This window comes from Scyliorhinus torazame, chromosome 3, assembly GCF_047496885.1.
Source record: "Scyliorhinus torazame isolate Kashiwa2021f chromosome 3, sScyTor2.1, whole genome shotgun sequence".
Lineage (NCBI taxonomy): Eukaryota > Metazoa > Chordata > Chondrichthyes > Carcharhiniformes > Scyliorhinidae > Scyliorhinus > Scyliorhinus torazame.
In genome coordinates this window covers 143,871,182-143,885,780 of record NC_092709.1, presented here as the reverse complement: position 1 = coordinate 143,885,780, position 14,599 = coordinate 143,871,182, and the positions used below count along the sequence as shown (strand labels likewise).

Sequence of the window (14,599 nt, the reverse complement as noted above, 5' to 3'; positions counted from 1 at the left end):
GAAGTGTGGCACCCGAAACTGGATGAATTCTCCAGTTGAGTCAGAACCAGTTTCACACAGGTTTAGCACAATTTCCTTGGCCTGAGTTTTCAGAATGGCGAGCATCCAGCACCCACCATCCTGAGAATCGGCCAAGAACACCTCCCGACTCGAACAGGTCCGCTGCCATTTTACACCCATTGAGCGTTGATTGGCAGCAGGCAGGACTTCCATCCACTCTTAGACAGAAGCCCAGTTTGGAGAGCTATCGGATTGGCCAACAGCTCTCCAGCCCTTCCAAGCACAGTGCTGTAGTGGTCAGAAAAGGTCCTGCTGCACTGCCTGAGCCTAAGCCCCAGGACTGCACTTCAGGTAAGTAAGGAGTCCCAGGAGTGAGAGGTTAGCCTATCCAAAATCTTCTGATCAGCTTAGAATATTTTTTTAAGAAAAGCAGAAGGTTACAACTTAAATCTTTTTTAAAATTACTCAGAATAAGTTATCTAGTAGGTACGATGACATGGCTAGCCTTACATGTACAACAGACTCAATGGGTGCGATTCAATAAAAAGGTTTCCAATTGTGGTAGCGAGTGGCAACTGCCGTGAGCTACCCAGTGCTCGGCCAAGTGAGACCGTCACCACAATCCAACGTTAATTAGTCCACTTAAGGAGGCCCCACAGGCTTCACACCGCAAATCAAGGCTCGCCAGCCGATTCACCGGGAACTAAATCGGCACCAGCGTGACCACTTGCTGGGGAGGCTGCTGGATCGCAGGAGGCTGTTGGATATGGGGAGACTCCCATATTAATTGTACGGAAATAGGGCTTAAGTGGTGATTATTGGTTTCTCGCCACACTACGGCGGGATCCCGATTTTGCCTATGGGAGCTGGCCGGCTGTATCGCAAATGGTTTAACGCCCGGCGTGGTTCCTGGTTTTGGCCTCTCCCGCTTTTCACTGGCCTCATCATGCTCTCACTCAAGTGTAAAAAGGCCACTGAATTACACCCAATAGCTTTGTCTTTAGATTAGTTTGTTGACAGGAAACTAGATGGCTTCTTTTGGGCCTTTTAAGACAAGCGTAAACCATTTAGTAAAATTCTAAAGAAAGTGTTCCATGACAAAATATAAACAATTAGTTAGTTATCCTCCTGGTCCTGGGTGGAAAATACAAGGTTACAAACAAACAATCGCATAACCGAAAAACATTGCATCACAAGGAATCCCAGTCTTAGAACATCTACAAAACCCAACAAATTGACAATATTCTCCATCATGTCCCTAATATTCAAGTCTCCAAAGCAGTGATTGTTTCAGAAATGCGCATTTTTAAATGCACAGTGTTAATTAAAATATTTACTGAAAAAAGTGGCACAAGTTTCTTGAACAGAGTCTTCAATGAAGTTCAAAGACTCAATCGTCTTAGTACAAGGACAAAATAAAAACTAATTTTTCTTTGTGTTTTGTTATTCAACATGAACTCTGATTTTTTTTTAAAATCCACCATGTACAATCATTCAGGGTAGATTAAATAGGGCAGCTAACAGACGAATGAAGTAACAATGTGTTGATATGTTGCAGAGTGATTTATGAATATATTTCCATCATCTCAATGGGCCAATTACTGTGTTTAGGGAAAGAGGATCATTCTGAAACAACAGAGGGCAGAAACAACCTTGCCTCTGCCCTTGAATATATACTGGTTACTGAGCAGCACGGACAGATGTCAGGGAGCAGGTTTTTTGAACCAGGAGATTTATTTTATAACCCCTTTTCAAAAACAAGAAAGCAGTTTCCTGCTTGAATAACTTTCTTTCAGCTGCAGGATTACACTGAAATTTGATATTTTCTTACATATAAACATGCAGCTTTTCAAATACTAATTAGTCACTTGCACACACGAATGTCAAAATGCTTCATGCAGAGGAAAACAAGTCATGTGGTTGGCTTCAGGTTATTTCACACTCTGCTGGACGCTCATGATTACGAATAAATTAAACTCAGTGGGAAGACTGTTTTTCCTCAGCCACCAGGGTCCATGTGATGTTCAGCAGATGCTGCATTATTAATGGACAAAAGCAGGAGTCCCAAGAATGTAAAACATTCTCTGGTCTTTCCAACAGGAAATACTTACTGACAGAAATCAGATTTACTTTTTTTTTTTTAAATTAATTTTTAGGGGACATGAGCTTCGCTGGCTGGGCCAACATGTGTTTCCCATCCCTAGTTGTCTTTTTATAAAAAGTTTAGAGTAGCCAATTATTATTTTTTCCCCCAATTAAGGGGCACTTTAGCATGGCCAATCCACCTAACCTGCACATCTTTGGGTTGTGGGGGTGAAACCCAGAGACAGGGAGAATGTGCAAACACCACACGGACAGTGACCCAGGGCCGGGATCGAACTCGGGTCCTCAGGGCCGTAGACAGCTGTGCTAACCACTGCGCCACCCCACCCATCCCCAATTGTCCTTGAAAAGTAGTGGTGACCTGTCTTCAGAAACCGCTGCAGTCCATCTAGTGCAGGCACGCCCACTGTGCTGTTAGGGAGAGAGTTCCAGGATTTTGACCCAACAACAGTGAAGGAATAGTGATATATTTCCAAGTCATGGTGGTGAGTGACTAGCATGGGAACTTCCAGGTGGTACTGCTCCGTTGTCCTTCGAGATGATAGTGGTTGTGGCTTTGGCTAAGGAGCCTTGGGGAGTTCTTGCAGTACATCTTGTAATGGTGCACACTGCTGGTATGTGCGTTGGTGGAGGAAGTGAATGTTTGTGGAAGGGATAACAATCAAGCAAGATACTTTGCCCTGGATGATGTCGAGCTTCTTCAGTGTTGTTGGGGCTCCAACCATCCAGGTAAGTGGTGAATATTCCATCTCAGAATATTCCATCTCTCCGGATTTGTGTCTTATAGATAATGGACAGGCTTTGGGGAGTTAGGAGGCAAATTACTTGCCGCAGGATTCCTTGCCTCTGACCTGCTCTTGTAGCCACTGTATTAATATGGCTAGTCCAGTACAGTTTCTGGCCAATGTTAATGCCCAGGATGTTGGTAGCGGGGATTCAGTGATGGCAATGGCATTGAATGTCAAGGGGCGATGGTTTGATTCTCTTTTATTGGAGATGCCTGGCACTAGTGAGGCGCAAATGTTACTTGTCCACCCAGGTTTGGATACTGTCACGGTCTTGCTGCATTTGCACATGGACCGCTTCAGTGTCTGAGAAGTCGTGAATGGTGCTAAACACGAACATCCCCACATCGGAACTTACGTTGGAAGGAAGATCATTGATGAAGCAGCTAAAGATGGTTTAGCCTAAGACACTACCCTGAGGAACTCCTACAGTGATGTCCCAGGACGGAGATGATTGACCTCCAACCAACACAACCATCTTCCTTTGTACCAGGTATGACTCCAACCAGTGGAGAGTTTTCCCCGATTCACATTAACTATAGTTTTGCTAGGTCACCTTGATGCCATACTTGGTCAAATGTTGCTTTGATGCCAAGGGAAATGACGCTCATCTCACCTCAGGAGTTCAGCTCTTTTGTCCATGTTTGAACCAAGGATGTAATGAGGTCAGGAGCTAAGTGACCCTGGCGGAATCCAAACTGAGCGTCAGTGAGCAGGTTATAAGTAAGTGCCACTTGATAGCACTGTTGATGATCTGTTCGGGGCAGCACGGTAGCATTGTGGATAGCACAATTGCTTCACAGCTCCAGGGTCCCAGGTTCGATTCCGGCTTGGGTCATTGTCTGTGCGGAGTCTGCACATCCTCCCAGTGTGTGCGTGGGTTTCCTCCGGGTGCTCTGGTTTCCTCCCACAGTCCAAAGATGTGCAGGTTAGGTGGATTAGCCATGCTAAATTGCCCTTAGTGTCCAAAATTGCCCTTAGTGTTGGGTGGGGTACTGGGTTATGAGGATAGGGTGGAGGTGTGGACCTTGGGTAGGGTGCTCTTTCCAAGTGCCGGTGCAGACTCGATGGGCCGAATGGCCTCCTTCTGCACTGTAAATTCTATGAAAGAAAGTTCCATCTCTTTGCTGATGGCTGAGAGCAGACTGGTAGGGCGGTAATTGGATAAAAGCAAATTACTGCGGATGCTGGAATCTAGCTTTGACAAAGGGTCACCTGGACTCGAAACTTGGCTCTTTTCTTTCCCTACAGATGCTGTCAGACCTGCTGAGATTTTCCAGCATTTTCTCAGGATGGTAATTGGCTGGGTTGGATTTTTCCCTGCTTTGTTTACAGGACATACCTGGGCAATTTTCCATATTGCCGGGTAGATGCCAGTGTTGTGACTTTACTGGAACAGCTTGGTTCGGGGCGCGGCAAGTTCTGGAGCACAACTCTTCAAAACTATTGCCGGAATATTGTCAGGGCCCATAGCCTTTGCAGTATCCATTGCCTTCAGCCATTTCTTGATAGCACGTGGGGTGAATTAAATTGGCTGAAGACTGACATCTGTGATGCTGGGGAACTCCGGAGGAGACCAAGATGGATCATCCACTCGGCACTTCTGGCTGAAGATTATTGCAAATGCCTCGTCTTTTGCACAAATGTGCGAGGCTCCTCCATCATAGAGGATGGGGATCTTTGTGGACCCTCCTCCTCCAGCGAGTTGTTTAATTGTCCACCACTATTCACAACTAGATGTGGCAGGACTGCAGAGCTTAGATCTGATCTATTAGTTGTGGGATCGCTTAACTCTATCACTTGCTGCTTATGTTGTTTGGTGTGCAAGTAATCCTGTGTTGTAGCTTCACCAGGTCGACACCTCATTTTTAGGTATGCCTGGTGCTGCTCTGGGCATGCCCTCCTGCACTCTTCGTTGAACCATGGTTGATTCCCTGGCTTGGTTGTAATGGTAGAGTGCGGATATGCAGGGCCATGAGTTTACAGATTGTGGCTGAGTACAATTCTGTTGCTGCTGTTGGCCCACAGCGCCTCATGTATGCCTAGTTTTGAGTTGCTAGAGCCGTTCTAAATCCATCCCATTTAGCACGGAGGTAGTGCCACACAACACAATGGAGGGTATCTTCAGTGTGAAGATGGGACTTTTCTCCACGAGGTCTGTGCAGTGGTCACTCCTACTGGTACTGTCAATGGACAGATGCACCTGTGGCAGACAGTTTGGTGAGGAGGAGGTCTAGTATATTTTTTCCCTCTTGTTGGTTCCCTCACCACCTGCCCCAGTTCCAGACTACACATAGACTGGATGAAATTGCCTCTGGAATAGCTTTAACATATAAATTTAGGTGCAGTTGGCATTCACTCATTTATGAACTTAATAAAAATGACAATGTTCAAGCATGCAAAATTTCTAATTTTTTTAAACCTATTAATCTTCAGATACTGAATTAAATGGCTCAAATTCAGTGCTATAAAATGAAACATACTAATGATAAGGGGCAGGATTCTCCCTTCTGGGAACTAAGGCCCCATGCCTGCCGGAAAACGGGTGAGAATCACTCCGGACTTTTTCCTAGAAAGTCCGGGGTGATTGTCCGTCTTCAAGGGGGCTAGCAGGGCCCTGGCGTACATCCCGCAGCTCTGGCTGCCGGCGGGGCCCTGTAGTTGCGTCCGTGTGGCCGCGCACGTGCATAGCGGGTGTCTCTGCGCTGTCCCCCGCGCAACATGGCGGAGCCCTACAGGAGCCCGACGCAGAGGTAAATGAGGGCGCCCGCCGATCGGTAGACACCGATCGCCCCCCACTGCCAGAATGCCGAGGTCCACGTCGGCCACTCGAGCACGGAGAATCACCGCGGGGGGGCGCTTTCAACGGCCCGCGAATGGCAGTGATTCTCCGTTCGCCCCGGAGAATCGCCTGCCGGCATGGGAGCCTATTTTGGGTAATTCTCCGCCCCTGCGCCAAGCGCGATTTCGGTGCGGAGAGTTGGAGAATCCCACCCATGATGTTTAGTCTATGGATTTCCTTTTCAGAAATTTATCAAATTATTTCAAAATTAAAATACGGATTTAAATACTTCCAAAGGTTGATTCAAAATCATCCATTCAGAAATGGATAATTATTTAATTATTTGTTACATGAGTTTTTTAAACTTCGCTGCAACATAATAAAAGAAAAAGAAAGGAATGCACATGGAATTGTCAAAGGGATGGGAGTTGACAATCTCACGCATAGCAAATGGCAGCGATCTACTCTGCTGCTTCATAATACTGGGGGTGGAGGGACAAAGAAATTAGACTTTCTAAAAACATATATAATATATCCAGCTGCGAGTTTAAATTGGCAATTCAGTACACTCTGGGCTTTTCAGCTGACATTAAGAGAGATGCAGGCCACAACTGAGCAAACTATTGCTTTATTGAGAATGATTCTACACCAAGCTGTGTAAAGTAGGTCATTCCTAATGCAATTCATTCACAGGAAGTGCCACTTCCTTGGTCATTCCATGTACATTCATTCCTTCTTTCTTTTTTCCAGACTCCCTAATCGTTATATGTAACAGATATTTGGTCAAAAAAACATTTTCTTTTTTAAATTATCTGAGCGTGGCTCATGTTGCTAAAGCTGTAAGTATTGTCCAACGCTGGGTTCCCTTGAAGTGGTGGCGGGCTACCTCTTTAAACCTGCAGTTCTTTTGGTAACAGTGCTCTCAGAATTGTGTCAGGTAGGGAACATAGAACATAGAATTTACAGTGCGGAAGGAGGCCATTCAGCCCATCAAGTCTGCACCAGCCCTTGGAAAGAGCACCCCACTTAAGCCCCACACCTCCACCCTATCCCCATAACCCAGTAACCCCACTTAACCTGTTTGGACACCAAGGGCAATTTAGCATGGCCAATCCACCTAACCTGCACATCTTTGGACTGTGGGAGGAAACTACATCACTCAGAGGAAACCCATGCACACATGGGGAGAACGTGCAGACTCCACACAGACAGTGACCAAAACCAGGAATTGAACCTGCGACCCTGGCGCTGTGAAGCAATTGTGCTAATCACTGTGCTACCGTGCTGCGACCCTATCGGGTGGCACAGTAGCACAGTGGGTAGCACTGTTGCTTCACAGCGCCAGGGACCCCGGGTTTGATTCCCGGCTTGGGTCACTGCCTGTGCAGAATCGGCATGTTCTCCCAGTGACTGTGGGGGTTTTCCCGGGTGCTCCGGTTTCCTCCTACAAGTCCCAATAGACATGTTTGTTAGGTGAATTGGATGTTCTGAATTCTCCCTCAGTGTATCCGAACAGCCACCCTAGTGTGGCGACTAGGGGATGTACACAGTAACTTCATTGCAGTGTTATGTAAGCCTACTTGTGACAATAAAGATTATTATTATTCACTCACTGACCATGTTTATTGGACTGCTGCGTTTATTAGGCATCAAGTCACCAGCAATATATCGATTTTTTTTTTTTGGCCATGACAGATATCCATGCAAATCTTCCAGTGCAAGTGTGGATATAGAATCACAAAATATTTTCATCATAGAAGGAGACCACTCAGCTTCCTTGTACATGCTGGCCTTCTGCAAGGATAACTCAACCAAGTCCCATTCCCAAGAACTCGGCAAATTGTCCTTTTTTTTTTAAATTTAGAGTACCCAATTATTTTTTTCAATTAAGGGGCAACTTAGCGTGGCCAATCCACCTATCCTGCACATCTTTGGATTGTGGGGGTGAAACCCACGCAGACACGGGGATAATGTGCAAACTCCACACGGACAGTGACCCAGAGCTGGGATTCGAACCCGGGTCCTCAGCGCCGTGAGGCAGCAATGCTAACCACTGCGCCACCGTGCTGCCCTCAAATTGCCCTTCTTTAGGTTCTTAGTCATTTCTTTTGAACGCCACAACTGAATCTGCCTCTACCATACTCTTAGGCAGTGCCTTCCAGATGCTAACCATTCACTGCATGAAAAAGCTTTTGCGCATTTTGCCATTCAGCTTTTAAAATCGGTGTCCTCTGCTTCTCAACTCCTCTGCAAATTGGAATAGCTTCCTTCTATCGACTGTCCAGGACTGCTCATGATTTGAACACCTTTATCAAATTTCTTCTTAACCTACTTTTCTCCAAGGAGACCAGCGAGAGCTTTACCAATGTGTTCTCTTAACTGGCCCCTCGTCTCTGGAACTATTCTCGTAAAAGTGTCCCCCCCCCACCTCACCGCTTCATGTCCGTCTGAATGTTTGGTGCTCAGAATTGGGCACAATGCTCCAGTTGAGGGTGAACCTGTATTTCAAGGTTTATCGTAACTTCATTGCTTCTCGTGTACTCATGCCTCTATTTACAAAACTCAAGATCTTTTGAATGATCCGTATACCTTTATAAGCGATTTCTCAACCTGCCCTTCCTGGTTCTTCTTCCCAAAATGTATTACATTTTGCATTAAATTTCATCTGCTGCGTGTCCATATCTTATTGCTTGCCTGCAAAGTGTTCAAGTTGAACTTGAACCCTGAAACGTTCAACTCCAAATTGAGAGTACTATCCCCGAGTCAAGATGACACTTCAAAAAAAAGTCATAGATATTGTGGTGATATACATCACTAAGTACACAAAAGGGTTAATGTACATACACTACACCTAGCTAGACACTAGAGGGAACACCAGAGACATGACACAGACAATCAACCAACAGGTCAGTAAAATAGGACATGACCAATGGGCAGTCAGGATACACACAAGAGGTGACACTACCACAGGAGGGCATTACACCAACCCATATAAAAGGACACATCACACATGCTCAGTCTCTTTCCAGTGGAGACACTCTGAGTACAGACACAGGGTTGATTGAACATGATACCCACCACGTGGATTGTAGCAGACTGGTTTGTCAGTCTGAGTAGCTTTAGCAGGATTAACAGTAGCATCGAATCCAACTATGAGAATTGTTAATAGTTTAATAAACGTGTTAAAGCTATCTCCAAGTCTGAACCTTCCTTTGTCAGAGTGTACATCAAGGAAGCAGCTTATGCTACGTCAAGAGCATAACAAAACATGGTTCCAAGAGTGAACTGTTTCAATCCATATCGTTAAAACTCAGCAAACAGTGACGACCAGCAAAAGCAGCCGGTTCCACAGCAGCTCAGGTACCAAGGCAATCTCACTGAAAACTGGCATTGGTTCCGGCAGAGATTCGAGATCTACCTGGTAGCGTCCGACCTAGATGGCATGGCGGATGCAGAAAAAATAAAGCTTCTACTTACTATTGCGGGTCCAGAAGCAGCTGAAATCTTCCAGACCTTCAAATACTCAAAGGGGCAAAACAAGAGCGACCTTCAGGCAGTCCTGGACAAATTCCAAGAATTCTGCGAGGAACATACAAGAAGAAAAGGTAAAAGAGGCGCCAAAACTCACCCCGAGGTAGGCTTGCAGCAACGAACGGCAGTTTTGAATTGCAGCCATGTTGGAAAAGGTGCTGCACATGCGCAGTTGCACGAAGAGCACACAGAACGGGCAGGTCCGTTTGCGCATGCGCGAGAAGCCGCACATGCCAATTGAGAACAAGACCCCAAGTAAAGGAACAGCGATCTGCATATGCGCAATCGCTTCCTACGCATTACGTCACACACGTCGTGACATCAGAGACCCACTTAAAGGGCAAATGTCCCAAAACACGGGGAAAAAAATTTAAAGCCGTAAAGCTCGATTCTTTCACCTGGAACGACAGAACAATGCCTGAACCTCGACCAGTAGCTGAAGGTAACCTCCACAGAACCCTGCAACAAGCAGTTAGCACCGCCCAAAGAGATGATACAGTCCTTGAAGACTATGACTCAGACCTTGAATTCTTCTTTGGACATCACGAGCCAAATGCCAGCTCCGACACAAAACGTGATGATATGGTCTTGGAAGACAATGACTCAGACAAAGCTTTCACCTTGGGAGGCTATCACAGTACCAAATCCTATCCGCAACTAGACGTGTTGTACATTGAAGACCCCGACGACGAGTTTCTTCGGATTGGGGAATCTTCAGCCCAGCATATATGACATCCCGGCTCGTGAGTGCAGGATTATGCTGCGGCCTGACACCAAGAGATAGTGAGCGGTACAAGCCCACAGAGAGTGGCCTGCTGCCACACAGAGAGTGGTCCACGCACCGCGAAGGGTCCCTGACTCCACACAGAAAGCGAACAAAGACTCCACAGCGAGCTAGTGGACAGACTCCACGATAGAAGTAACGCAAGACTCCACAGCGCAGTCCTTGCATGAACAAGAAGTGATGACAGTTTCCACAGAGAGACCAATGCACGATTCCACACAAGGAACGCTGCAAGACACCAGAGAGGGAGTGACACAAGCTTCCACAGCAAGCTCGTGGACAGCCTCCACAATAGAAGCAATGCAAGACTCCAAAGCGCAGTCCTTGCATGAACAAGACCATGAGAGTCTAGCAACCTCCTCCGAGCAACCAGCAGCAGACAATGCAGGTCTGCCACGCTCAAGTGAACAACAGAAAGACTATGACAGTCTGCCATGCTCAAGTGTACAGCAAGCAGACTATGACAATCTACCGCGCTCCAGTGAACAAGAAGGCGGCTCTGACAGTCTACCCAGCTTAAGTGAACGACAAGAACACACTGAGGCTCTACCCACTGTATGTGCGACCAGTGACGACGGCATCCCGCTTCCCATACCAGATGTGCAACATGACAGACCTCAGCTAGTGTGTACAGAGGCACTCGACAATCACAGTAAGACTACTGGTGACACCACGTTACTTCAAACCTCACTCGCTCGAGCCTCTCCGCAAGCAAATGCATTCCTGACTGTTTTGACCCCGGACGGGGAACATCAGGAAACTTCAGAAGATGCAAGTGAACCTGCAGTGACTCCGGACAGGGAGCATCAAGAAACCAAAGTTGATTCAGGTGAACCAGAAAGGGCTCCAGACGGGGAACATCGACAAACCAAAACTGACTCAGGTGAAACAGACCAGACTCCAGGCGGGGAGCATCGACAAGCCAATGCTGATTCAAGTAAGCCGGACATGACTCCAGACGGGGAGCGCCGCAAACTCAGCACGCTCAAGGAGACAGCAGATGCCACAAAGCACACTAACACGAGTAACTGTGTGAAGGACTCGTATTATCCACAGAGTGTGGTTCTTGAGCGCAGCAAACATGGCAACAAAACCAACCACCACAACAACAACATCAAAGACAGTAGCAAGAAGCGTACCAAAGGCAACAACGTCGACAACAAGCACGACAAAAACAACACCAATGGAACTACGACTGGTACGACATGGTACAACTCTGCAAGGTACAACTTTGCAAATGAGGGACTCTGTTACTGCTCAGCTCAGTACAATGACATGCCATGGCAGGACAATGCACGTTTGCTGCACTACCAACAGGCAACCTGGCTTTCAGGACAGATGCCATCAAGAATTACCACTACAAGCATCGAAACAATTAAAAGAGTCCAAATCCGACAACCAAGTGATTTGACCACTTCTTGGTTCCTTCAGCACAGGGACACTGATGGCGTTTACAAAGCAATGCCACCATCAACATCACCAACTCACCAACCAAACAAGAAAGCCACTTGACCATAATAATTAATGAACTTTGGACTCATGCATATGATTTGGACTTATAGTATAATGATTACTGTTATCATAACTTGTACAGAGTATCACTCATCTACCTAGTTTGTTCAATTTTCTTTAACACTGTACAGAAAATATAACACGAAAAAAGGGGGATGTGGTGATATACATCACTGTAAGTACACAAAGGATTAATGTACATACACTACACCTAGCTAGATACTAGAGGGAACACCAGAGACATGACACACAGACAGTCAACCAACAGGTCAGTAAAATAGGACATGACCAATGGGCAGTCAGGATACACACAGAGGTGACACTACCACAGGAGGGCATTACACCAACCCATATAAAAGGACACATCACACATGCTCAGTCTCTTTCCAGTGGAGACACTCTGAGTACAGACACAGGGTTGATTGAACATCATACCCACCACGTGGATTGTAGCAGACTGGTTCGTCAGTCTGAGTAGCTTTAGCAGGATTAACAGTAGCATCAAATCCAAGTAGGAGAATTGTTAATAGTTTAATAAACGTGTTAAAGCTATCTCCAAGTCTGAACCTTCCTTTGACCGAGTGCACATCAAGGAAGCAGCTTATGCTATGTCAAGAGCATAACAAAACAGATATATATGTAAATAAATATAAGTCTTAATGACCTATGGATTTGTGAAAAGTGAAGAGATGGCAACACATCAATGATTCAAAACCTTGGCAATACCTCGAATTGCTTGAGCTTGAGGTTAGGGCTTCTTAACATGAAGAAGTTCCTGTACAGCAGCAAGCAGTCAAACCTTTGACAGGTTAAAAGGGAAAAGAACTGTGGGGGCAATTACTTGGAGTTGTTCAATGTATTTTAAATCTTCCAACCACCCCTAGGGTAGCATGGTGGTGCAGTGGTTAACACTGCTACTGCTCGGCACCGATGTTCCACAAGCTCCTTTACTTCCCTTCTAATCTGTGATTTTTGCTAAATGTAACAAAAAGTGATAGATCATGAGGGCAAAGATCTCCTAATTAATACAATACAATTCACTGAATAAACGGAGGAACACATAGGGCCTCTCAAAAGTATGATTTTTATCAAAAGTATGATTTTTATATGGACATTTCAGATTTCAGGGGTGGAAAAGATAAATCAATCAAACCATCCAGTTGCAACTACTGTGAACGTTATGGCAGACTCTGTGCCCCAGAGGGGAGCGGTGGTCACAGGGAGTGAAGCACAAGTAAAATCAATGATAACCAGCCTGTGACATCCTGTCCACTGTTTATGCAAATGCTGCTCCTCAATGTGACTTTCAGTTTTTCCACTACCAGTCTGCTCTCCCCCTCAAAGGGGAAAGAAAGCACCCTATGGTCATCTGGGATTATGGTGACTTTACCTTTCTTTCCGCAATTGCCCCCTTTGATTTATCTCATCTTTCAACTTCATACTCATTACCTCAGTGCACATACAGACACTGAACTGCACACTCTGCTACAGAATGTCTGCAACAGGTTGGTTACATAGCAACCTGCCTTCCACACCCAACAACTTCCCAAAAAAGATTTACACTTCAGTATTGTTCTACAGGAGTGTATTGTCATTGTGCTGTCTTTTGGATATGATGTCAAAGTAAGGCCATGTCTGCCAGCTTAGATGGACATAAGAGATCCCAAAAACACAATTCATAGCAGGTCAAGGGTTTCCCTAGCTTCGTGGGCCACATTCATCCTTGGGTGGCATAGTGGTTAGCACTGCTGCCTCACAGCGCCAGGGACCCGGGGTACAATTCCAGCCTTGGATGACTGCCTGTGTGGAGTTTGCACTTTCTCACTGGTCTGCGTGGGGTTCCTCCGGGTGCTTCGGTTTCCACAGTCCAAAACTGTGCAGGTTAGGTGGGGTTATGTGGATAGGATGGGGGAGTGGGCCTAGTTAGGGTGCTCTCTTCGAGGGTCAGTGCTGACTCGATGGGCCAAATGGCCTCCTTCTGCACTGTAGGGCTTCTATGATTCTAAGAACCAACAACAATGAAACACGGCAAGTGGATGTTTATCTCATTTGATATTACGGGAAATGAAGAGCATTGTGTAAATCAAAGTTCCTTCTTTCGTGCTTTCATATTTTACTCACCTACACAAAGAATATTAAAGCAAAATCCTTGTGTTGTTGATTTGTTGACTAGCTGATCTGGAAGGCTGTCAAATCCAACATGACCGGCAAGATTCAAGTTTCGTAAGTCTTCATTCTGTGACTGCAAAAGGAAGAGATAATAGTCACAAAACTAGTTTCAGAAAAAAGCCAATGCTTAGTGCCCAATTATACAAGCCCTTAGTGCTGCTTCTCATCTGAAACACGCCATTCACTTCCGCTTCACCTCTGGGAGTGACACGGGGGTGTACTGAGCAAACCTTTCAATAAGATCCGAGGCACAATCTCATGCTTTGCAGATCAATGTGGGCATCCAGCAAATGTACTATAATCAGTATATTTGCTGAGTTTGGAAATGTACTTTACCTGATCCAAATTAAATTAACATATCGTGGCTACTAAGATTGTGCTACAATACAAACATTGGGATGGATTCTCCCTGATACGGTGGACCCAGAGGTGGGTCAAAGCATGCCTGAGGTGCCACCCAAAGTCCATCGGAAGGACTCCCTCCCTCTACAATGCAAATCAAGTGCTGAGAAAAAGAGAAAGTGAAAGCACTTAGCTCCTTTTGATGTGGTGAAGAGCAAGAGTGTTTATAAACAGATAGCATCAATGAAGTGTCCTTGAAATGCATTCAAGCATGAGGGGAAAGATAAATAAACAACCCCCTTAAGCAGCTGTGTCTGGGCCAATAAAACGGTCAATCACTGGCTAGTGAAATGTATTACTGTGTGAACTTGAATGGAAGATTTGCATTTTGACAATCGACCATGGTTTCATGGTCATCGTTAAGGTTTAATTCCAGATTTTTATTCCAAATTTCACCATCTGCAGTGGCGGGATTTGAACCTGGGACACCAGAGCACTACTCTGGGTCTCTGGATTACTAGACCCGTGAAAATACCACTACGCCACCATATTCTTTACTAGATTATACTTTGGTGAATCCTTCGGAATGTG

General features: G+C 45.7%; 1 protein-coding gene across 8 annotated transcripts in view; it reads right to left on the bottom strand.

Annotated features, from left to right (window-relative positions):
• The window catches only part of LOC140408726 (septin-11), a 159,714-nt gene that overhangs the window by 77,466 nt on the left and 67,649 nt on the right, over positions 1 to 14,599 (bottom strand). For 7 of the 8 annotated variants that reach the window (XR_011940176.1, XR_011940177.1, XM_072496336.1 and 4 more), the window contains exon 2: positions 13,619 to 13,739. The exons of the other annotated variant lie outside the window; for it this stretch is intronic. Coding sequence is in view for 5 of the 7 variants with exons in the window: in XM_072496336.1 (XP_072352437.1) it covers positions 13,619 to 13,739 (121 nt within the window). In the remaining 2 variants the exon portion in view is untranslated. The remainder of the gene's footprint in view (positions 1 to 13,618; positions 13,740 to 14,599) is intronic. 8 annotated transcript variants of the gene reach the window in all.